This window comes from Rhinolophus ferrumequinum, chromosome 21 (assembly GCF_004115265.2).
Source record: "Rhinolophus ferrumequinum isolate MPI-CBG mRhiFer1 chromosome 21, mRhiFer1_v1.p, whole genome shotgun sequence".
NCBI lineage: Eukaryota > Metazoa > Chordata > Mammalia > Chiroptera > Rhinolophidae > Rhinolophus > Rhinolophus ferrumequinum.
Window position 1 is genome coordinate 45,751,875 of NC_046304.1, and position 26,026 is coordinate 45,777,900.

The 26,026-nt window shown below is 35.7% G+C and overlaps 1 protein-coding gene across 1 annotated transcript in view; it reads right to left on the bottom strand.

The window, feature by feature from the left end:
* The window catches only part of ABCA10 (ATP binding cassette subfamily A member 10), a 49,686-nt gene that overhangs the window by 2,634 nt on the left and 21,026 nt on the right, over positions 1 to 26,026 (bottom strand). Inside the window, exons 12-36 of the mRNA XM_033091530.1 lie at positions 25,137 to 25,247; positions 24,245 to 24,420; positions 23,919 to 24,038; positions 23,545 to 23,683; positions 22,119 to 22,209; positions 21,132 to 21,271; positions 20,347 to 20,466; positions 19,106 to 19,304; positions 17,270 to 17,436; positions 16,407 to 16,540; positions 14,677 to 14,814; positions 12,694 to 12,801; positions 11,680 to 11,850; positions 11,373 to 11,486; positions 7,431 to 7,550; positions 6,490 to 6,576; positions 5,437 to 5,528; positions 4,620 to 4,740; positions 3,826 to 3,943; positions 3,361 to 3,452; positions 2,934 to 3,112; positions 2,595 to 2,670; positions 2,427 to 2,521; positions 1,772 to 1,891; positions 1,439 to 1,579 (exon numbers count right to left, since the gene is read on the bottom strand). Of these exons, the coding sequence (XP_032947421.1) occupies positions 1,439 to 1,579; positions 1,772 to 1,891; positions 2,427 to 2,521; positions 2,595 to 2,670; positions 2,934 to 3,112; positions 3,361 to 3,452; positions 3,826 to 3,943; positions 4,620 to 4,740; positions 5,437 to 5,528; positions 6,490 to 6,576; positions 7,431 to 7,550; positions 11,373 to 11,486; positions 11,680 to 11,850; positions 12,694 to 12,801; positions 14,677 to 14,814; positions 16,407 to 16,540; positions 17,270 to 17,436; positions 19,106 to 19,304; positions 20,347 to 20,466; positions 21,132 to 21,271; positions 22,119 to 22,209; positions 23,545 to 23,683; positions 23,919 to 24,038; positions 24,245 to 24,420; positions 25,137 to 25,247 (3,169 nt within the window). The remainder of the gene's footprint in view (positions 1 to 1,438; positions 1,580 to 1,771; positions 1,892 to 2,426; positions 2,522 to 2,594; positions 2,671 to 2,933; positions 3,113 to 3,360; positions 3,453 to 3,825; positions 3,944 to 4,619; positions 4,741 to 5,436; positions 5,529 to 6,489; positions 6,577 to 7,430; positions 7,551 to 11,372; positions 11,487 to 11,679; positions 11,851 to 12,693; positions 12,802 to 14,676; positions 14,815 to 16,406; positions 16,541 to 17,269; positions 17,437 to 19,105; positions 19,305 to 20,346; positions 20,467 to 21,131; positions 21,272 to 22,118; positions 22,210 to 23,544; positions 23,684 to 23,918; positions 24,039 to 24,244; positions 24,421 to 25,136; positions 25,248 to 26,026) is intronic.

Genomic DNA, 26,026 nt, shown 5'->3' on the forward strand with positions numbered 1-26,026 from the left:
TTAAAAATCTCTTTCTCTCCCCCTCCTCGTCCTCCCTTCCTTCCTCCTTTCTCATCTCAGCTTCTGAGACAACCACACTTTTATGATTTTCCTTCTGACTTTCTAGATCTGCTCTATTTAGTATTAGTTATTGGCTGTTATACATGTGGCTATTTAAGTTAGCTAAAATAAATAAGATTTCCAAATCAATTTTTGATTTTGCAGGGCTCAATAGCCACCTGTGGGCATTGGCTGCTGTACTGGACAGACAGACACATTCCCATCGTCAGAGATTCTATTGTTCTTGACTGCTCAAGGCACGCCACTTTAATATTTGTCATAATGGCTGCTGATGTGGTGCTCGCAGTTTCCCCCACCAGCTTTTCTTCCTCGCTCCAATCTTCACACTAAGAGTTCCTGGGGTCCAGTCTTAATCCTCTCTCCCTTCCATCTACCTGTTGACCACACTCATTCTTCTAGCTTAATGGTCTCCCATATAGTAGAAACGTTCCGCTTTGTTTAAGGATCTCTCGATGACCCTTCCCTCTTCCTCTGAGCAACAGGCCCATGTCTCTGTTATTTTGGCATCTCCACTTGGATATCTCTTTACACATCAGCCATATGAGGTTTCTTTCCATCTTTGTCAAGTATGAAGTTCACTCTGGACTTAAATTCTTTATACATTCTGTTTTATAAAGAGTGGCTCTTATGCCCATTCTTGAGTGGGTCAAACCCTGCTTAGTCTTAAAGTCCTAACCTATTGTCATTTCCTCATTTATTCGTATCTTCATGTATCTAATATTCTTACCCCCCAAATAATGCAAGCACCGTAACAACTTTGTCTATTTATGAACTACTCAACACAGTCTCCAGCCCATAGTAGTGGCTCAATTATTTTTTAAAATGATTAGAAGTAGTATGTAAGAAACCCCTGTACGTCTTTCACTTAAATTCAACCTCATTCTGCTATTCACCTGGATTTTGTTATCCTTGCTTATAACTCACAGATGACCAAACACAAAATTTTCAAATTTTGTGTTTGGTCATCTGTGAGTTATAAGCAAGGATAACAAAATCCTTGGGAGAATCAAATGATTTATAATCAACTAATTTAGGATAGAGTCAATCTTTCTCAAGCATCTAAGTCTGTGTTATTGAGCTCTTTATGCAATTTTATATTTGGTAAAATGTTATAGGTTGATACATAATTTTCATTGTCTATTAAAAAAAAAGTTTTGTTTGTACTTTGTTCAACCTCTAAGCTATTCCACCACTTAAGCACACACGCATACACACACAATTGCTATCTTTTTTCTATACGTCCTAGTGATACCCAAAATCTTGTTTTATAATAAATAAGCCAGTTCTCCCTTTCTCTTCTTGTCCAGAATAGTACAGGACGAAATGATGTGTGCTGGAAAACTCTTATACTTGTCACCCAAGCCAAAAACTTCTTCACCTTTCCTGCCGAGCAGCCTGTGGAAAAAGCTTCAGAATCTCTGTGTGGAGAGGCTTCACCTGAGTGGGTTCCTTCAATTTTACTTCTAGTAAATAATCTTTACCAAACTTGCTTTTCAGATGTTGAATGGAACCGATACACCTTGTCCAGGGAAGAGAAAGAAGAGTTGAAAGAAAAAAATACTTGTCTTTTAATTTCTTCCTCAATTGCAAATGCAGAGAAAGGTGTTTGATCATAGATCCAGGAACCAAAGAGCATCAGGTATTCACAGTGAACTGAAATTTTCTCTGTGAGAATTTGGGGGTCAACTGCTGCTGCTGGAAAGGCACCCACCTCAGCCTTCCGGACACCATGATGGCCACGCGGTCACACACGGCCTCAGCCTCTGCCATGTAATGGGTGGTCAGGAGGGCACATCTCCCTGTGTTTTTAACAATGGTCTGAATTGCCTGCCTAAAGATAAATTAAAGGGTTGTTTGCATTTAGAAAGAAATTTGAAAAAACAGATCAACAAGAATATGTATAAAGCTTAAATAGAAAATTCTATATTAGGGTATAAAAAAATTTTGTTGCTTTTGAGAGAAAGAATAAAAATTGTTGCATTACGTAATTATATTACCACATTGATTGACTTCATAGAATGACAAGTAGAAGATTGGGAAATAGTAAAATAATGTTTGTTTAAAAAAAAAAGTATAGAGAAATCCCACATTGTAAGATATCCAGTAATTGAAAATAAAATAGAAAAAGAAGAAAGAGGAAGGGGGAAGAGGAGTAAGAGAAATAAAATCCAGTCAAATATATTCAAGAGTCCATTTGATTCTTAAAATGTCTACTTTTCCTTCCTTGAGGAATTCTGAATACCATATTGAGTTTCACAGAATTAAATAAGAGGATGTGAATCTCAAAGTGAATGGAGCAAATGTTTAAAAAAAATTAACTGCGGACTCATACTACTGACTCTGACACTTCATATAACTTTTCTCACCACATCTGCTGCTGCCCCTCGGGGTCCATCCCCGTGGACGGCTCGTCCAGCAGCACCACCGACGGGTTTCCCAGGATGCTCAGCGCGAAGCACAGCTGGAACGAGAGGAATAGCGCGTCTGGCCCCGATCTGTGGGCTGCGCAGAGTAACACCGAGCCCCGCCCCTACCTTTCTCTTTATTCCCTCTGGTAAGGCCTTCACCAGACACCTCTGCTGGTCCTGCAGCTTAAGCGCATCCACCAACCTGACGAAAAACACCGATTCTCCATGAGGCATGTGTCCCTATCTACAATCAACGCAGAAAATCCTAACACTATCAATCTGAAACTAATACACGTAAGGATCATTAATACTGTCACAAACACTAAATCTTATGACTTGGTTCTTCTTCAGATTTGCAATCATTTCATGTGCATGAGAATTTCAAGACACTGCTTGTGATCTCCTTTCCTCACGTACGCGTCCCTTCCACCAGCTGTAAAGTGTGAGTGCAGCTTCTCCCTGTACCTGGAAACACTAAGAGCAGCGTCCTCCTTGCCCAGCCCTTTCACGGCCGCAAACATCTCCAGGTGTTCTCTCACTGTAAGACTGGGCCACAGCGCGTTCTCCTGAGGACAGTACCCCAACAACTTGACCATGTCCTCCTCCTGTTGCCTCAGGGATGCTTCGCAGTCTCCTAAAACCATCTACACAGAACAATAAAAGTCAGATTCACATCTGGCTTTTACTCTAATCGGCCTTCTACGTCTAAAGGACATAAAAGTGACCACTAAGCTACGATGTTTTTGAGAATGCAGGAGATATTTTATAATTTCTTTCATCAATTTATTCACTAAAAAAAAAAATCCTTTACTGGTAGGAATGATATAAGGATGCTAGTGAAAAGTAAAATGAGACTTCCCCTGGCACTGAGCTTGCTTCACAGGCTACCTACCACTCCTGCAGTCGGCTCTGTGTCTCCGGTTATCATTTTAATAGAAGTACTTTTACCAGCTCCACTGTGTCCCAGCAATCCCAAAACTTCACCTGGAAGAAAGACTCACCATCAATCTTTGTACTTTAAAGGTTGACTAACCTAAAATCACTTAGGTCAGTAACAATTTGAAACCAAATGACATTTTCAAAAAGTACCTTTGTAATTTTCTATACTACAATGTTAATGGAAAGTCTTTGGATTTACAGAATACTTTGGTCTTCCTGATCCAAGTTGGGTTTTTTTGTCATTTGAATTGGGACAGGATATTGAAGTAGAAAAGGTTTCTCTGCTGACATGTCAAGTATTTTTATAATTACATGTTAACCAAGATATATGAAAAATCTGAAAAGATGGGCAATTATTTCGTGTAGTCCAAAACCTAGAGAATAAGGAACATTCTAATAAAAGGCACATTATCCAAACCTTTGTTAACACAGAAGGAAACATTATGAATGGCTATTTTCTTCTTTCTTTTTGAAAAGCAACTCTTCTTTTTCTCTTCATATTCTTTGTATAAACAGCTGGCCATTATGACTGGTTTCTGGAAAACATGAGAAAGCGTGACTTTTCCCCATTAGATTTCAGATATTTTGTGCACTAATATTTCACCTTTCATTTCCGAGGCTACAAATCTAACTAGATTTTGTGCTGGTGGTAGTTCAGCATCTTTTTTCAAATAAAACATCCAAACTAATATTCATGAATAAAGACGACTTTATCAACTACTGATGAAACTAATTCCTCGTCAAATACATTCCCTTCCATTATGCTTTGCCCTTCCGTGTGCCTTGCCCTTTGCACTAACTTCATTTCCAGTTCATTTCTTATTGATTGTCATCCAATGTAAATTAATTTGCTCTTTCTCATATGCTATTTACAGACACTGATACTACAATTTCAATATAACGCAAAATGAAATTGCAACTCTTGCAAAAGATGTAGGATTTCGTTAAAGTTGATAAAAATATCACAGAACTTCTTGAATTGCACTGATGAAGGAAGATCTGAGATTAAGATCTATGAAAAAGTGAGGAAGACAAAATGGAAAGAGTGATGACAGGATGAATATTTCAAAAGATACTGATGTGACTATAACCTACCAATGAAAATATTACAAAAAGAAAAGCAAAATTTCAAACTAAAAACCAACAGTTCATCAGCTCGACAGGACAAGCTAACTCAGTGTGTCAATGAAGGGTCTAGTCACTTGTTTTCACCTCATCCAAGTTTGGAGTAGTGAGTGCATTTGCTGTTTTCACTCTTTCAACTTGAACATCTTCATCTTCTTCTTCTGGCTCTTCTGGATTTGGGTGATTTTCCCTACTTCTTGGAGAGATTCTACAGAGAAAATAAAATAACATAAAAATGTAATTCTAGCTATACAAGCACCATGAAGAGAATGTAAGCCTCAAGAATTAAATTATTATCCTTTGCTTTAAAAGAATACAAAATGATTCCTTTATTACCTGCAAGATCCCCCGCGACAACAATAATCCCTCCAGTAGCCAAGTCCCTTGAAATTCTTTTTGACTATTGCTTCTCTTTAAAACGTTTTCCCCTCTTTCAACTAGCCCTTTAAATTCTCTCAAATATAGACTTATCAGCCAGTCTTTTTAGTCTGCTGCCCTCCAGATAACCATCCTATTTCATCAAAAATGATTTCCATAATTGGCTTCTCTCGCTTTTACGAAACACTTCACACTCTTATACTGAACACCAGTTCATTACTGTGTCTTCTACTCAAAGACCTATACCTGCCATAAAGCAGGAGGAAAACAAGCTTTGGTGCTTACCTACTGCTTACAGAGGTGCACAGGACAAAAACTCAACTTGCCTAATATTAGTAAAACTCGTGAGTTAGAAATTATGTATCCCTGCATTCAATATAATCCTGTATGTTCTTTTTCAGAATAATGCTGTCCAGTGGGCCTAGCCAAGGGTTCGAGTAAATCCGTCTTAATAAATGGATGTTAAATGTACCGCCATAAACATTAAATAGGTAAAATCATATTCATATGTTAATGTTCTTCCAACCTGAAAACTGGATCTCTCCTCATTGTTTCTTTCCCATACTTTACTTCCAGACATCTTATAACAAAAAGGAAAACAACACTCTGAAGGTATGGCTAAAGGCAAACAAAGATAATTAGAATTAGCATCGTTCTGGAATTCAAACTTAGGGGGCAATATTTGACTTTTGTCATAGAAGATTACACCATTCTTTTATAAATTTGACCAAAAGAATCTTACAAAGTACTTCTCAAATGGAAAAGTTTATCCAAACCAACCTGCCCACCGAAACAAAAATAAAAATCCTGGATTTAAAAAAACATTTAACTTTTTTTAGAGCAAAGAAAAACTGACAAGATAGCAAGGACTTAAAGTCAAATCTAAGTGAATGCAGGAGGGAGGCTAAGCACCAAAGCAACTCTAAACCTCAATTTTCATGGCATGTCCAGGAGCATAAGACAGAAGAAAGTATAGAGAGTTTTTCCCAAGCAAGGAATAGAATAAGCCATCTTTTCCCTAATAAAGCATGGACCTCCAAGAGTTATATCCTTAATGCAGGGTGAAAAGAACACCCAGGAGATTTCTAAGATAGTCGCCTTGGGTGCTCACCATGGGAAGTAAAAGTAGAAATAGAAGCCAGCCTTTGCACAGATTTGCAGCTCAAGTTCACATCACTTAAATGGCCTAAATCACATCAAGCCTGGAATGTGATTTAAAGCCGTGTCAGACTAGTAGTGTCCCTAAGAACTTGGCAGAAGCAAAGTAGAATAGATATCCCAGAAACAGACACTGCCTATGTGGGCATCTTATAAATGAACAGAGGCAGCTCTAAGTTTCAATGGGAAAAGCACAGACTTTTCAATAAATAATGCTGGGATAACTGGGTACCTTTAAAGACTGAAATGGAATAGGACCCTTACCTACCAACACACAAAAAAATATCATATTTGAATGTAGAATACAGTAAGAGCAGGTAACTTTAGGATATTTCAATTTGTCGTTCTTTGAATAAGGTCAAGTATATCACATGGTTATGAATGCTATGCAATATATGTTAAACAAGAAAATTTTGCTTACTATTAAGATTATCGAGAAAATGATTTTCACAGAGGTACTTATTTCATCACTCAGACTTTCGGGGCTATTCATATACATAAAGGACAGCTGTTGAAGAAAAACAAGGGTTAAATGCAAGATTCTCTGCTTTACGACTATAAAATTTAAACATTAAATATGCCTCCACTATATGTGATGTTCTTGGGGACCAGGGAGTGTCCTATGAATGGGATAAGATTTGTTTTCTGATACTAAAGTCTGCTGATGAGCTAACATCCTTCCATGGTTACAATCTCCAACACTTTTTTTTTTTCTCTTAATTCTATGTATTAGGGATTTACAAGTTTCTTTTTCGGGGGAGTAACAAAGTATAGGACTGTGAGGTAGGTGAGATTTGTCACCAAATTCTCAGTAGTCCTGGGTTTCTCCTGGAAGTGCTTAGGAACACCACGCTTTGCTTCCTTTACCAACCAATCACACACTCCAAAAGCAATTTATTCACACTAAGTGGTATGCAGTCCAAGAGCACCGTATGTCACATCTTCCATACAGTTCTATGTTTTGGGAAAACATATACTTAAGCATAGTAAGAATTTCAGACTGTTATCAAAATTGAAATGGGAATTTTCAAACTCATGGTAAGACTGATTCTCCCAGAGAGAGTGTATTTTTACAGCAATGGAAAATTTCTAGTCCTCTCTCATAACCCCCTCTTGGAATTTATAAACCAACGTGGGGTTCCTGCTTCATTTCTAAATGGATTTACCTGCTTCTGTATGGGTATGAATACTGGTCTTAGTGAATTTGACAACTTTCAACTTTATACAGTTTTAAAATCTTATTTTCAGAATTCATAAACATTAAATAATTTTTTAAATGTACAAAATGAATCTGTTCCAAAACTGGATAAAGATTTTATTTATGGGATGCATGGTCAAGGCCTAGTAGTTAGTATTGCTTACCTGTACCATAAACACGAAAAATCCAATTGAAGTAAAGGAAGGTATTAAAATCACACATAAAATTGCACTATAGGGTCTATAAAAAGTTGTTAGCAGGATGATGTGCAGGAATATTAAGATCTAGAGAGAAAAAAATTGAGGCATTATAATTTTCTCAGTCATATTTAATATTTTGTGATATTTTCTATGTATAATCTGTTTTCCTAGGAGATATTCTCATTTTCAATTTCTACCTCACATACAGCAATATTGTTAGGATTTCTTCTTTAGGACTCATCCAACTGTCATTACAACTGAAACAGAGGATTACAATGAGGTCTGACATAAATATCTAAAAGATTTTCTACCTCCTGGAATGGATAAACCAGCAACAATAAAAGGATTCAAACCTGGGGTTGTCTACTCTAGAGCACAAACTCTTAAACACTATACTTTTACAAGAAGATATTGCATGAGTCAACTGTCCATACATCAAGTCAATGTACAATGTGTTGGACACAAAAAACTTCCACATATGAAACAGGTAACAGTTTGAGAAAGCATATCAATAACATTTCCTCCTCAAGCACAAGAAACATTTTCTGAAGGAAAAAAACAATATAAATTGAAATAATCGGAGGGTTTATCAGCGTATTTTATAACCCTGTATTAGATTCTCCTTGAAGATTTACTGCCCATGGCATTTATAATTATTAAAGGCACTGCATAAACAAAATATGTAGCCAAATATCTTTACTCCTATAGAAAACTGAAGTCAAAGTTTCTAAATCTAACAATGCAATGAAAGAACGTATCTTTGACCACCCTACTTCCTTCTTCTTATTCCCGATTATCTTACTGTATGATTTAACCCATTTATCTTGTCTCACCCATCAGAAAAATAAAAATAATCCTTCCATTAACTCTTCCTTCTAGCAAGCAACAATAGCAACAATACATTTTAAGGAATAGTAAAATACTTCCTTGTTTCCATTTCCCCATTCTATATTTACTCTTTCATCTGCTAGAAACTAGAGTCTACATTCACTACTTTATAAAACTGCAGTGTTACAAGTCAGTTGTGGACTTCTATATGTAGAAATATGGAAGAATAGATACCCTAATGGACCTTATCCACACCATACAATTAAATTTGGGGAAGTTAACAAATGTCCTTTAAATGCACTGCTAGTCTCGTGGGGGAAAAAGTGAGGAATTCTTCAAGGACAAATACAAAGCCCAAAACCTGACTTGGACTGCTGAACTACTGGTCCATTACTTGGACAAGTAAACACTAAATCTGATCAACGTGGAAACAAATGTCTATTCCAGCACAGGGATAAGGAGGCTAAGACTTAGGCTCTCCTTATTGTCCTTCCCTGCAAATACCTTCAGGGAAACAAAATAAAACCTTCTTTATGGGTGTTCCTTGCAAATCCTCTATTAGGGCATAATACTTTAAAAATGGCTTATGCAATCCAAGTTGATTTTATACTATACTTCTTACAAAAGTAACTGAAAATTCTTTGGGGATGAAAACATCCCCAATTTAGGGCCTTGGGAATTCCATACTTAATGGCCAACCAAATAGGAACAACTAATAAAAAAATTATCAGACATCCAAGGCAACATGCCACAGTAAGTGTGAATCAGGAGTATCTGAAGACTTTAGATATTAGAATTGTCAAATAACAAATACAAATTATTTTCAATTAAATGTATAAGGAAATCAAATGTGGAATGAAAAACACAAGCAAGTAAAAAAAGACTGTGAGAAACAACTGTGCATATTTTAAATAGAACCAAATAGAGTTTTGGAAAACAAAATTGAAATTTCAAAAATCAGTCAAAGATTAAAGATAATTTATATACAGCTTAATTTAAAAAAAAAATAACAAGTGAATTGGAAGAAAAGGCTGACGCATTTCCCAGAATGCAGCAAGGACAAGGACATGAAAGATTTTGATGAAATGTTAAGAGACGTGGAGAAGAGATTGAGAATAGTTACTTGTAATATCATCTCAGTAGAGTCCAGAAAGCAAAAAGGTCACTGGGGTGGGTCCTAACCCAGTATGACTACTGTCCTTATAAGCAGAGGAAATTTAAACACAGATACATACACAAACAACCATGTGAAGACACTGGGAGATGATGTCCAGCTACAAGCCCAGGACAAAAGCCTCAGAAGAAGCACCTCTGCAGATGCCTTGATCTAGGCTTCTATCTCCAGAACTGCGAGAAAATAAATTTGTGTTGTTTAACCCACCCAATGTGTGGTACTTTATTATCGCAGCCCCAGCAAACTAATACAAAGAGTAACCACCAAAGTAATAAAATATGGTTTTTGACTTCCAAATCAGAAGAGGATAAATATGGAATAAAACAAATTCAATCAAACAAAATTACAAGGGCAAGAAAGAGGGGAAATCACATAAAGCACAAAGTAAAAGGAAATAAACAAGTTCAAGTATATTAACATTCAGAATAAACTCATTTAATTAAAAGCAGAGATCGTGAGACTGAAATTATAAACAACAACAAATAAAATCCAACTATATTCAGTTTACAGGACATATTCAAGAATAAAGACACTGACAGGTTGAAAGTAAACACATGGTAAAAATGATTTCTTTTAAATATTTTTTCTTGTTTAAATAAATACTAAACAAAAGTAATCTAGTGTACTCATATTAATATGGTACTTTTGACTTTATGACCAAAAAACCATTATTAGAATAAATAGCATCACAACATAATGATTTCAGACTTGAACACACCCAATAAAATAATCTCAAAACATAAAAAGCAAATTTGATTAAATTATAGAATGAAACTATTGTAACAAATCTACCTTTACGTGTAGATGCATGAGGGGAAAAAAAATCAAATAGATCAAGGACTAATTCCAATTGTTAAGGAGGCATTACCTTGTTATAACATATTTGGACCATTGTAGCAAAACCACCTATAAAATTGACCCAAGGAATAACACGATTAGGTATCACAGGGATGAGACTTAGAGGCTAAGAAACACTTTAATAGCCTATAGGATTTCTGCTGGTATATTGAGTTCTCCAATTGGTTGTATCTGACACTCTGTCTATACTAATTCCAACCTTTGGCTATTACCTACAAACACCAGCCAAGGTAAATAGAATCGCCCTGGAGAAGTAAGACCTGGTCCCTTTACCCTAATCCCACAATATAAAGGAGAAAGGGACTCTTGCTCTCTTTCTCACTACTAGTCGCCAAACTAAGGGCATGCTTGAAATGGGGTTGTGGGAAGAGATTTATTAATACACTGCTTATGAGATGAAGGTTATGATTTGGATTTGACTAGCCTTATATTTTTAGTTCTTAAAGTGCATCTTAATTAACAAAATGAAACTATTTTAATGTCTGAAATGGTCAGAAAGCTATGGTATCTGCCCAAGATGACAAAAAAGCATAGGGAAAAAGATACAACAGAGTATGACCTAAAGTAATAAATTAATTTTTTTATTAAAACTTTTCCATGTTTATTTGCTTTATTATGTTATTAGTCAACTTGGTCACCTATCATGCTCTCTTTTTAAATAGGAGAACTATTCAGGAGGAAAACTTCACTGAGTTGAAAGGTTCAAATCTGATTCTTTTAAGTTTTTCCAGCTCTGTAAAATGAGGAACTGTCTCAAATGATCTAATCTTTCAGCTGTGACACACCAAGATTTCTACAGATATTTTGTTTCTTTCCAGAGAGACAGCCGTGTAAAAGAGCAACGTCATCAAAGAACAGTGGAAAATAGGAGAAAGAAAAGGAACAAAAAATACCTGAAACTATGAACTTGGTCCAATAACGGAAGTACAAAAGAAGTGACTCCATTTTCTTCTAAGTAAAGTATTTATACTTAATTTTGCATTTAAAAAAAAAAACTTTAAGAAACTTTAATATAAATGTTCATATGTATATATGTAGATACTCACAATAAAAAAACTAAGAGACCAAAAGCCATTATTTTTTCTCCTCTTGCGAAAGATGAATGAAATCACGTATGTGAGGAATGTAAGAGAAGCTGCACAACCAACTATGCAAACTACCTTTAAAAAGAATAAAAGCAAGATTAGAGGTGGCAGGTCATGTGTGGGATGGGGGAAGGGGCAGAATCAGATTATATTGCTGTCTAAGGCAATTTTCTTACATATGCCTTTTGTTAATGACAAAATGTTAATAAAAATGAATTTTTGTTTGATTCTATTATTATATTTAACTTGGGAGAAAAATATCACTTACCAGAGAAAATACACATACGAATGAAAATCTGAGTTCCAAACAGAAGAAGTAGTAAATTAAATATATTGAAAGAAGAATCATGGAGTATAAGGGGATGTCCACCAGAGCCTGCCCGCACCAGTACGCTGAAGGACAGAGGCCCGAAATCCATAACTGAGACTGAACTTTTTGCTGATAAAGACATAGAAGAGACACAGGAGGGGTTGAAATCTTACATAGAAAACATATTTTTTGTGTGAAAATGTTCATTTTTAATACATTTTTGAAATAGTATGTTGTTTGGCAGCTAGTTTTATTTGTGTTATTTATATAGTAAACCTGCGCTTCAGTAAATTTATAGCCCAGGGTTTAAGAAGCAGTCCTCAGGACAACTAAGACACTAATACTATCCCAAAGAAAACAGTATCTCTAGGACCAGAAAGTAGCGTCCTCCTAAGTATCTGACATCCGATATGGGAATGTACAGCCTTTGGTGCAACAGAGAAGTCTGACCTATTTGGAAAGCTGATTTACCCTTTGGTAGAGATAAATAAAAATGACTATTATCATAAAATTTTGAAACCCAATTTATGAAAACCTAGTTAAAAGTTTGCAAATATCTTAATTTCATGTTACACTTTAAAAATACAGACTCCCTTTGGAATTGTGAAATAAATATATGCAATCAAAAAGTACCCAATTTTCATCTCTGAAATTATTTTATATGATTTCCTTTAAAGCGGGGGCAATTTTATTGTGTTGAGCAGTGAACTTTCTGACCTCTTTGACATCATCATAAAGCATTTGCCAGACTCTTTAATGAGAATAAATAACATAATTTATGTGTAAACACATTTTTCTTGACAGGCATTACTGTGTGTGTAAAACAATGAAATTCGAATTACTCAAGTCAAATAAAATCATTCATTCATTCTCTCCCACCCCCGCCCCCAACCTCCATATCTCCTCTTTCATTCTCACTTTCCTTCTCCCTCGCCCTCTCTTTCTCCCTGTCCATCTCCTTCTTCCTCTTACTTTGTAATCGCTGATGCTGCTCATGCTGAGGTAAGGAGAAATGCAGTTTGAAATGAACAACAGAAGAAAGGGCACACCAAAAAAACCACTCTGTCGTATCCAGTCATTCTGGAAGTCCAAAACACATCTGTAAGCTATTGAAAGTGTCACAAACCATACAATCAAACATATTTATAAGCTTTTAGGGAAGGGGGGAAACAGTGAAGAACTCAAAATGGAAGCATATACCTCATTTAAGAAGCAGAGAGAAAAGTAAACATGTTTTGTTACCCTTAATAGCAAGGTCCATTCCCAGGAACTATATGATATCAAAAGAAATTCAAAATCTAAATTTCTATACATATATTTAAAGGTATGAGCAGTTTCTCTTCCATATCTAGTAATTGTTAAATGATGACAGATTGTCTTCAGAGCTATACTTAAGAGTGTCTGAAGCACTGAGCAAAGTTGTCATTTGTTCCCATTTCCTATTTCTGAGAGGATGAATTATAAACAACAGCCTCTAATACTAATTGCAAAACTCTAATTGTAATTGTCTTGAAGCTCTTCTTATGTTCTTGTTCCTACATACAAGACATAATTGGAGAGCAAATCTTTCCTGCATAAATAATTTCTTGACTTCTAAAAATGTTTAAATTAAACAATCTTTAAGGCATGGAGGGGTCTTACTATAAATCTAAGTTGTTTTCCAGACAGGGTGATTTATTACTGCTATAACAATAGACTAAAAGAAAGGAGTGTAGAAATTGACCTATTTCATACACAAAATAACTAGAGTGGCATTACACTAATTTCTTATCGTGAAATTTTCTAGTAAAATTTTATTCTACACAACTACTGTGCGTATACTTACAAACGTCTACCCAATACCCAATTTCCATAATTTCTGCTTGTTTCATCGATCATGATCAAACATACCTGTCAGCAATTATTCAAAGGCTGAGAAATGGGCATTAAAATTATATACGATCAAACATTGCATTGCAATCCACAAGCTATAAAACATAAAAAAGGCAAGACCCAAAAGTACAATGCAGAACTTAAAATGATAGAGAAAACTTGCTTTCACCAATGTATATGACATACTCAGCAAAACCTCCCAGGAAAATCTGACAAGATTAAGGATTTGGGTTTGAGGTTTCTCTAGTGTTGTAGGTTTCCAAGCAAATTCATTCATCCACTGATTTCAGCAAATAAGAAGTGAGTACCCAGTAAATGTGAAGAACTACTCTAGACAGTGAGCCACACAAAGTCAAAATTATGATTCTTTAACAGTTGTTTTTCTCATCTATCATTTAAAGTTTTTCAGTGTCCTTTTGAATCTTGGCTCTTTTAATGGTCTATGCCTTGGGGAGCTGGGTGTAACTTTTGAGCAGACAAGATTTTAGATTAGAATGGTGAAGCCAGTGATAAAACATTAATTCTGTAATAGAAAAATAGATCAGCAGAAAGAATAGAAAATGGTAAGGTACAGACAAAGGTAAGGAATTTTATTATCTACTTCAATTTTTTCCATTAAAATTTTTAATTTAAAAAATTTAATGAGACTAAACATGAAATTACTTTAAAAATTCGTGATCTTTCAGAATAAGTAACAGCAAACATGTACTGAATGCTTACTCTCCCCCTTACAAGAATGTAAGCCCCACCGGGTGGGATTTTTGTCTATTCTGTTTATGCTGTATCCCCAGCACCTAGAAATACCAAGGCATGGCAGATACTCAAGAAGTATTTGTAGAATGAATGAAAAATGTGTATGTCAGGCTCTGTTCTAGGCACTTAGAAAACTCACTTAATTCTCATGATAATCACACAGATACTACTGTATTTCTCATTTTATAGATGAGGCAGTGAGGCAAAGAGTGGCTAAGAAACCTGTTAATAAGTAGCAAAAGCAGGATTCAAACTCAAGTGGTAGGCTCTAGAGCCCTCACCCCTTATCCCTCTGCTATATTGCCTCACGTAAGTCAGTATTACACTTACCAAAGGAAATGAGCTTCTTTCCGTCTTAATAAGCTCTGTACAGTTAAAAAGTCCAAGAAGAGCATTGCTAACAATTCCCATAAGAACAGGAAAACAATTCAGTCTCTTGGTATTACATACAACTGAAAATCTGTAATCCTTAAAAAATAAAAAAAAAAGCACACAAATGTAAGTTCTAAATTCTTAGAGTAAATATATTTTTGTATACTCGTAGTTTACATATTACGAGTATTAATTTGTCCTTGACACTTCTGCCTTTTTGAATTGACATAAGAATTCATTAGTTTTGTAATTCAAGTGACTTGCTCTGTTAATGAAACAGATTAACATTCACTAACATGGAAAGATGCCAGAGATTTAGATTTTATGTGACAGAGAAAGTTGCAGGACTCCTCCAATTCAATTCCAAATTCAAAAATATATTTCCAAATGAGATCATTCTATAGATAGTGAATTGTGTTTTCATAAAGGAAAAAGAGTGAAGAAGACATTTACCAAACTATTAACAAAACTACATGAGAAAATAAAGGAATGAAATTATGGAGAAAATTTTACCTTCTATATTATAGACTAGCAATAGCTTGAGTTTCTCCACTAAATATGCATTGCTTTTTCCAGCTTTATTGAGGTATAACTGACAAATAAAACTGAAAGACATTTAAAGTACACGTCTATATACACTGTGAAAGGATTCCTCCCATCTAATTCATTAACACATCCATCACCTCACATGTGTCTATCTACGAGAACATGTAAGTTCTGCTCTCTGAGCAAATTTCAGTTATACAATAAATGTTATCAACTGTAGTCACCATATTGTACATTAGGTCCTCAGACCTTATTCATCTTATCGCTGAAAGTTTGTACTTTTTTACCAACCTCTCCCTTTTTCCCCGACCCCCTGGCAACCACTTTTCTACTCTGTTTCTATGAGTTCTATTTTTATATTTTCTGATTCCTTATATAAGTCGTACCATGCAGTATTAGTCTTCTCTGTCTGGTTTAGTTCATTTAACATAATGCCTCAAGGTCCATCCAGTTGTCACAAAACATGTGTTACTTTTATTTTTTTATGTTTTTCCCCTTTCTTCCACCTTCTCCCCTCAGCTCCCCAACTCCAGTTCAAGCCGTTGTTTCTCAGTCTAGTTGTGTAGGACACAGCTCCCTGGCCCATGCTGGTGTTATGAGCCTTGCGCTCCCCCCCAGCTGAGGCAGTTAGTCACTGGTCGGCCATTCACAGCAGCTCACGGCAGCTCTCACCGGCTGCTGGCCACTCACACTGGCCACTGGCCACTCCTGGCAGCACATGGTAGCCCACAGCAGCCCACACCGACCTCCGGCTGCTCAGGCAGCCCAGCTCCAGGGAGAGCTGTTGTTCACAGTCTTAGCTGTAGAGGGCACAGCTCACTGGCCCATGGGGAAATTGATCTGAGGACCTCAGTGGCGTTGGGAGGACAGTGCTCCAACCACCTGAGTCACTGGGCTGGCCCACATGTGTTGCTTTTATAACAAACAAAATTACTAATAAAAACGACCTCCTTAAGAAATTACTGAAGATGTAAATGTGCCCTTTAAAGGATTAGAATTTCATGCCTTACTCAAAAAAGGACCAATGTGACATTTTAACGTATGCTGATATAGAATAGTTGAGTTGCTTTTCTTTATTTCTAAAGTTTTGGAATGTGGCAAAAACTCATTCATGATAGAACAGTACACGAAGGCAAACATACCTTCCGGTCGCCAGACACTATGATAGCGCCATTGTAGGAAGGATCATCTGTGCCATTTCTATTTCTAAAGTCATCTATTTCCAAAGCTATATCCTGACACTTCAGTGAGTATACAAGGTCTTCAATATTTGATCCTAATGTAGTCAATGAAAGAAGACAGCATAAAAGCAAATAGCAACAACAACAAAAATTAACATCAAAGCTTTAAAATAAGAATGGTTTCCTCTCATGTTAAGGAATACACAAAATAACATGATAAAGACCCTCTCTCTTAAAGAATATAATGAAATTCATTCTGATGCTGGGACATCAGAATCCAGTCTACCATCTTCAGTGTAAGGGACTCTTTTCAGAAAATGTTAATTTATCTGGTAAATCTCATAAAGTAAAAAGAGTTAATGCCTGAGAGTTATATTTACAATTGTCACAAAAATAAAACTTTATATAAGTGACTTGTAAACTTTTCCCAAACCCCGTAACGTTTGTAATTATAAAACAGTACGTACAAAATACATATCTCATGACCTAGGCTTGTTCTAGTGACACAAATCAGTCCTACTCATTATGTAACCTAACTCTCGCTACCTTGCAATGATGTTTACAGTACTAGTGACCCATTCAAAATATCTTTATGAAATTAAATAAAGTTGATATTTTCCATTATGTCCATTATTTTAAAATTTGAAAATGAGCCTACCAGTTTCCTTAATTTGAAAATAAGGAAAACTGGACATATACTTTTTCTCCATTTCCCTTCAAGTTGTTTCAAGTTGTTTTAATACAGGTCTGTCTTTCAGGTTTGTGCTTTTTAACGGTCTTTAATGATAAAAAAAATAAGACTAAAAGTCAGGCCTATTTCTCACCTGTATTATTGATGATCAACAGACTGCTAAGAGGAGTTTGTGGGAGTTGTTTCAGAGAAAGGAAATACATACTGGATGGAAGCTCCCAACGATAACTTTGATAAAATATCATATACATTACATAGTGACAAATAGCAGGGATACAAGCAACTCCAAGTATCAGTAACCTAAATAAAATAAAATTAAAACATGAGTCTAAAATATTTTCCTTCAGATTTAAGTCACAAGCATGCCATATAAATGGCAACCATGGAAATTCAACATACAACACGATTACATATAATGAAACAATGTTAGATTAATCTGAAAATGGGCTCAAAGTTTTGCAAAATTCCTAACATAGTGCAAGGTGTCCAAGAGTAACAGAAAATCGAGAGAGAAGGTAAGCTCCAGGGGGTTCCTCTGTGGGCTTGCTGGTTGGAAAGGACAACGTGGGAAGAGGTTTTACGACATAACAGGAGCCTCAAACAGCCTGGACAGGTCATTTTAAAGTGAAAGAGGCCCTATTTCACACTATGGCCTCAAGCTTGCAATGTGCACAATTTCAAGTAAAACTTTCAATAGCATCCATCAGCTGTTAAAATACATACATTTTAATTTTCATGAAGCTAGATGCAATATATAATACCCTACTGTCAGATGCTATAACTCATTGCACTGACTCAAACTACAAGTGAAACACCTCCAAGCAACCTTTCTGTTTCTCTAATAAGTTTGTGAATCCACTCTTTGCAATGACTACTTTCTCATCAGACTTCAGGCTCTGCCTCCTCCTCCCTCACTCTCGACCTCACATTTCGTAGAGGAAAAAAAAAAAATTGTCATTAGATAGAAACTCCCCCTGGTGTTACTACCACCAAAAGAAAAAATACCTACAGATGCCAATCCTCCTCTCATTCTTTCCTTCCATTGTAATCGATGACATCTTCACTCCTGTCAAACGCCAGTCCTTTTCAAAACTGCTCTGGATCCAGTCCCTTGTCACCCTCCCTGACATCTTTCTCAGCTCAACTTCAATGATTTTCACTCTACTGTCTTATTCCCATCATCACTGAAACATATTCTAATACTTCCCCTTCGTTAAAAAAAAAAAAAAATACATGAAATTTCCTCCTGACTTCAATCTCCCTTCAGCTACTCTTCTATCTTTCTACTTCCCTCCATGAGCAAGCACCTCAAAACAGTTGTCCACTTTTGACCTTCTCTTCATAAAACCTTAATGACTTCCTTTTGCCAAGTAGGAAGATTTGGCCAAACAACAGATGATTTCTGCTCTGGACTGTTCTTCTCCCCTTACTTCTTTATCTCTTCATGTTTTCCAATCTTGGCTCAAATGTGATCATTTCAGTGAGGCCAGCACTGACCACCCCGTTCAGAACTGTGACGAACCCAAATCCCACCAGCTCTCTCCAATCCCTAACTCTATGCTATTTTGTATAACCAACTACATAATTCTGTTTTTATATTTATTATTTTTTATCTTTTCCCCCTAACCAGAGGTACTACCACAGGGGCATGGATCTGTGACGTTTTTATGCTCACTAACATAACCAAAGTATCTAGAACAATGCCTAGCACATAACAGGTTTCAATCAAGATTTGAGATATAATGAATGATTAACATATCTAATGGGTGATTATTTAATTGGTATTTTTCTCCTCTACAGATAGTAAACCTAAAGGCCTTGTCGGTTGTGTTCACTACAGTAGGATAGTACCATAAGCGCTCAAAAAAAAAAATTAAATGAATGAAGAAATTAACAGACTTCTTTTTTTCATATTTGAAACTTTTTTACATATATTGACTAAAGAGATTTATAGTAGTCTGATACTTACATGGACAAAAGTATGTTCCTTTCGCGCCTTAACTTTAAGAAGCGAAGCCTTGCCATTGCACAGACCTGCCGTCTCCAGAGAGTTCCATTACTGACAACCATTTTCAATCCAGGAAGAGAACAAAGAGCCTGCTGCATTTCGGACTCAATTCCAGTATCTCTCGTCACATCAATTTTCTCCTGTTTCTGAATGCCCAAATCTATAACCATGTAACAAACCATTATAATAAGCTATGTTATTTACTTTCTCTTTAGAAATTCTGAAAATTATATTAGAATATTTGAAACAACACTTCTGACAAGTGAAGCTACTGATATCTGTAAGTTTTACATTCAAAATCTTTCCTTCAAATGTAATGGATCCAATTTAATGAGTAAATTGATTTTTGAGCATGGTTTAGGCCTCTTGGAAAATATTTATTCTTTCATACCAACAGCAGCAGCTCTTCACCAAGGGGTTTTTGCAGAGAGAGTTTTATGCAAAAGCACAGGGATAAATTTATATAGTTGAACTTCTAAAAGCTGAGATTCTCTGTCATCTGGACTCTCCTTCACAGGATTGGTTCATCGCTGCTGATGGACATTCCAGTGACCATTTCAAGACACTGTGGTGTTTAAGTGACAGAAGTCCACAGAAAACCTCCTGTTCAAATCCCACATATACCACACATTATAGCTGCGTGGCTTGGCTAATTGCTCGACTTCTCTCAATCTCAGTTTTCTCACCTGCATCATGAAGTTATTATGGAACTAAGAACAATATAATCCAACAGCTGAGTGCAATGGCTGGCACACAGTACGCTCATAAATTCTTCTCCTTATTACAAAGTAAACTAAGGGAAGATACCATCTTATTTAATCGTCTGTTATTAATACATTAATTAGAATTAGTTCACTAGCTAAATAAGAGTACATTTTTATAGGGAATGGCAATTAAGAGACAAAGCCAGAATTCATGACATTCACAGCGAGCTAACTGATGATAAAGGACAAGTGGCCATTGCAAAGGGACGTGGCTGTCACTAAAATGAGAGGCAGACAGATGTCACAAAGTAATTTCCCTAGCACTGAGCCTGATTATGTAGATATAAAACAACTATGTTTTTAAAAATGGACAGTCTTATTTTATATGTGATACACATTCTAGGCATAATCCCACATAAAAATCTGCAAATATGAATTAATACATGGTCATTTTCTTTTTCATTTTCTTAATTTTCTGCTAGACACACATTTTTATACCTGGTCCATCAACTGCTGATTTGCCTTCTAGATTCAAAAATACTTCATTCAGAGTTGTCATGGAAACATCATAATTCATTATGCCCTGGTTAGAACATTTATCAAGGTCATTGTAGAGATCTAAAAAGTAGATAGTAATAAAGTGATACAATTAAAATTGGTAATGAGTACACTAAAATACTAATTCCTAAAAATTAGTCAGAATAGATAAATCTGAAATCTAAATAGATAAAATCTAAATAGATAAATCTAAATCTAAAATCGTAAGCTTTAAAATTACTTGTATCACTAAGACCAAGTGTGTGAATGTATAACTATGGATCTGTATGTCTGTTTAAAAATTCGTTAGGCACGGGTGAACTATATATTTTCTTTTCCATATTTTCTAACTTTTCTATACTGAGCATATTACATTTATAATTAAATTATAATTTGCAATGACCCTATTAAATTGCTTACAAGTGTTTCAAAAATAAGGTCTTATTTAATCTGTATCTCTAACATAAGCTAAGTTTCTGCTATTTCAGGAAAGAGATTATTTCAAAGCTTCATTTAAAGCTAAGCAAATCTGGATTTCTTAGTGAAATACACTTGTGGAAATTTTGGTTTTTCTTGCATTCAAACCATGTATCTGTTAACACTCTCCATCATGGTGGAAATAGGAGGCACCATACTTATGAATAAATATTTTCATGTCTACAAGCTTTAAACCTCACTGATAGAAAACACAATCAGCACAATCTTGGAAACGTAGCTATATTCTATGTGGTCACACAGTAAGTTACCTGAAAATCTGTTTGTTCTTTCCAAGGGCAAACTATACACAAGTTTTTCTTCAGTTTCTGCTCTTAACTTGGCATCAGGGATGTGCTGTCTAATGAGGGATGTGACTTTCTCTGGCTTACACATTTCATTCCTGTGTAAACTAATGTTTCAAAAGAAGCATAAGCCTTTGAATTCTTCTCCAACACAACTGCTCATGAAAAAACAGCTTTTGATTAAATAATTTGTATATATTTCAAGCATATCCTGCTAACTTCAGTAATCACTTCCCACAAATCAGATATTCCACTTCAAAGTGCTAGTTGGTAGCCTATTTTGCATTATTTTAAATGGGAAAAAATAAAGTGCATTACATGTCAACCTCAAACCCCCAGCAAACTTCCTAAAATGGAATTAAAGCGAGTTGAAATTTCAGTACACACACATACACACACACTCACACACACACACACACACACACGCATGTATAATCATGATTGGATGTAAAGTGCATGGAATATTACTTCTGGATCACTGAAAAATTAGTAAGATTTTTAATAAGCACTTGCTTTCTATGCAGCAAATGGCCTCTCTTAATGCCAACAACTCATTTGTCATGCTTTCTAAAACATCCCATGTGATATTCTAACATTGAAGTGGATTCTGACATGTGAAGCATATTTGGAATACAATTTCAGACTTTTAGAGCATAAAGGTTTGTTAAAAATGATCAACTTCTTTTTGGGAACATAAATTTTTCCTATATAAATACTGGCCAAAAAACATTATATTGAAAGATGTGTATGCTTTTTAGAAAGTAACACGCTTAAAACCAAGAGATAACCAACAAGGAAAATGTTAGTGATGGAGATATTTTGTACTGTTTATTGTAAATCAATTTCCACCCAATATTAAGTTGACTTTTTAAATATCTCTAAAGGATTACATGAAATGTCATCCTTCTTATTGACACACTCATATTAAAAACAGCTACTCCCAGAATACATTACCTTAAATGATATCCAAGACCCCATTTTCGCTTCAGAAACAGAGATGATCCTGCACATTTCAACTTCCCATTAGACAGAAACACTTTCCTATCTGAGGAGAAAAAAAAGAAAGAGTGAATTAAGTGAATTCCTTATATGGTTTATTCTCTACTCTGGAGACCAAAACACTGAATGAATTTTTCAGTATGAATGCAATCATGATACAATTGAGCTCCTGTATGCAGGATCAATTCTCACTCCCATGCCTACCTTGGGGCAGGTCTCAGAAATTCACTGCATCCCTCACAGCTGATCCAGTGGCATAAAATACTGCAAGGATGGCTCAATTCTCAACTCTCCTTTGTCCACATACTTTGCTATGTAACTTTGCAGTGTTCTCTCACCATGGGCGAAGTGACCTGCTCCAACCCTTGATAACAACCTCCACCATGTGAATTGTTTTGGCCAATGCAATGCTAGCGGACACTGGCAAACAAAGGTTTGAAATGGGCTTATGCACTGGGATTTGCTCTCTTGAACCTCAGTCACTGCCATGAGAATGTCTGGGAAAACAAAATGCACCTAGAATAGGGCTGAGTCACCTAAAGCACCCTAGCCAGCAGCTACTCAACCACCTGATGTATAAGTGAAACCCAGTCGAATACCTGGAACTCTCTTTAGGTGAACCACCCTAAACTGCCAACTCTCCAACTCATGCACTAAAGCAATGCTGATGGATTTAAGGCACTGAGTTTGGGGATGGTTTATTACATAGCATTTCTGAGGCAGAAGATAGCTGACACAAGAGGTAGAGTATATATTACCTTACATTTCCTGGAGGAAACTTAGAATAGTGTTATATTGCACATCAGACAGTAAAAATTTCTCTTCTTTCCACTGAGTCCCTTTCTGATTTAATTTTTCCCAGATTCTTCCTTCACACAGGTTTACTGATAGCCTCCCCTCCTGCCACTATTTTCTAGGAAAAAACATTTGTTCTATCTCTAATTCTCTAATCTTGCATCTGCATACCCAACACCTCACTCAGTGAACAAAGATGATCCTAAAAAGGCAACAAACGGTGGTAAATTTAAAAAAGAGTTTTCTCCCAGCTAACAGTTTTTTTCTATCCAACAAAAAAACTATACATGAAAGGTAAAATTCAAAAAAATATATACTTGTGATTAATGTAGACAGTCAAAAAAGTTACAGACTAGAAGACACGCAAAACATTTTCTCAGAAATCATTGGGAGATCAGAATTCCTCTGAGGCAAAGTGCATCCCTAAAATACAGTCACTCAAAGGGACTGCAAACAAGATTCTCTTCTTTTAAAAACAGATCATAGTGCTCATTTCGACAGCACATATACTAAAAACAGATCATAGAGATCATCTCTTATGTTAAAGCCTTAAATAACTAATTAGAATAAAGACACCAAGACTCACCAGCCAAGATGTCAGCCTCATCTATGAAATGGGTACTAAAAAGGATCACGTGGTTTGTTTTACGCTCCCTCAGGAGGTTCCAAACTTGGTGCCTTGAAAAAGGATCCAATCCAGCAGTTGGTTCATCCAGTAGCAAAACCTACAGAGAAGGAAATATATGAAAACATCTTCCACTTCTTCAGAAAGGATCTTCAGAAAGTAGCATGGAATCCAATATGACTTCTAGATTCAAATACAATCCTCCTCCATATCCCTAATAGGTTTGCATGGTCCTTTACTACAAATTCTCTCACGTTTGGTAATGAGAGTTTGGACTTTAATAAGTTTTATGTCCTTCAATCCAAATTAATCTCAAAAAACAATTTTTCTCTCACCTGAGGATCTCCTAAAATGGCAATCCCAAATGTTAGTTTTCTCTTCTGTCCATCACTTAAATTTTTAGCAATGACATCTTGAATGTTTTGTAAGTCTAATTCCATTATAACTCTTTTCACCTATCAAAAAAAAAACCCTACATTAATACAAAACGTTTTACTTTGAGCAGTCTTAACTCCCTAACAAATTTGAAGAAATTTATTCTAGGACTTCATTGATTAAGCTTTACTTATGAAAGAGTAAAGTAACAGTTAAACAAAAATATGGTCGGGAACAAATTAAGTAAATTATTGGCAAAGCCATCAATTCTAGTATCTTCACCTACCTCTTTTTCCACTTCCTTTGGCTGAATCCCTTTTATTTTAGCAAATAGCCTGAGGTTGTCTCTCACAGTAAGAAATTCAAATTGAATATTGAGTTGTGGACAAAATCCAATGTTCTTTCTGACTTCCTCCATGTTAGTTATTTCAGAGAGTGTGGTATTATAAATAGTGGCTGATCCTATAAATAGAAATTTTAGAATATTTAACAGGGTAGTAACTCTATGCAGTGACAATATGGGATATGCTGAAGAATCTTCACACTTTATAACTACATAATTAATACATTTAGAAATTCAGATTATTCTTTTTTAAAAATTTTATTTATTGGAGTGACAATTGTTAGTAAAATTACATAGATTTCAGGTGTACAATTCTGTATTACATCATCTATAAATCCCATTGTGCGTTCACCACCCAGAGTCAGTTCTCCTTCCATCACCATATATTTGATCCCCCTTACCCTCATCTCCCACCCCCTTACCCCCTGGTAACCACTAAACTATTGTCTGTGTCTATGAGTTTTTGTTTCTTATTTGTTTGCCGTGTTCTTTTGTTGTTTTTGGTTTATATACCACATATCAGTGAAATCATATGGTTCTCTGCTTTTTCTGTCTATTTCGCTTAGTTAGCATTATACTCTCAAGATCCATCCATGTTGATTATTCTTAACATAAATACCAGTGTCCACAGCAAAAGTCTACATGGAATGACCAATAATAGTGGAATGAAATACAAGCCTTCTCATGAATTTATAGAAATATAAAATATATATTTCCTGCTCTAAATTACTCAATTGTGTATAAAGCCTGCTTTAGAGAAACAGTTTTCTTCTACATAATCAGAGAGAGGAACCTGCTTTATCAGCCAACTAGCTTTGCAAAATTATTTTCTTACCTTCCGTGGAAACAGACAACCCACTAAGAATGTTCAGCAGTGTTGATTTGCCAGCTCCACTATGTCCAAGTATTGCAGTGATTTGTCCTTCATATATGTCAAGAAATATGCCTGTTTAGAATAAAATGTGAACATCAGACTTTGGACTATATTCAGATTAAACTTACTTTCAAACACTTGGAAGAGTAAAATGTAACTCAACATTTTGTTTTATTGGTATTCTACTATGTCCTCTATAAAACTATATATTTGAGTCTATTTATGAAGATAAAGCATCTAGTTATCTGGAGAAATTGAATCAAGACTGGGAATATAAATTTCTACCCTCCTTCCTGCCCCAAATCATTCGAATGTCAAAAAATATGTATATTTAATATTAAATAATTGAGCAAAAGCTACAGGGATTAAAAGAGAGTAACAGAATATTTGCTTGCTAGGCAAAAGAAAGCAGTGTGATTTAAGAAATAATCTCCTCGAGGCTCCCAGAGCTGGAGACAGAAATGCTAGGTACAGAGGCCAAGATGAGTTTATTCCATTAAGAGGGAAGGAGGATGGGTTAAGGAGAGGATGATAAAGTTGCCCCCGCCCCATCCACCATCGGTCATTGTTATGTTGTCACAAAACGGTGGGCGTGGTCTCTAGAGAGGTCTGTTGGGATCCAGGACATGTCACAGGCATTTTTATATGTGTGTGCTTAGAAATTGATAATCTTTTCTTTAACATTTGACTAACTCCACTGGAAAACAACAAAGAGTTCTATTAGCACCCCAGACATTTTAAGAGATTCTCAAAGAAAGAAAACATGGAATTATATTGTCAGAGAACAAATAAGAAGGCAAACCACAACCCCAAACAGATAATGAAAAGTTCTATGAAAGTAAAAACAATTC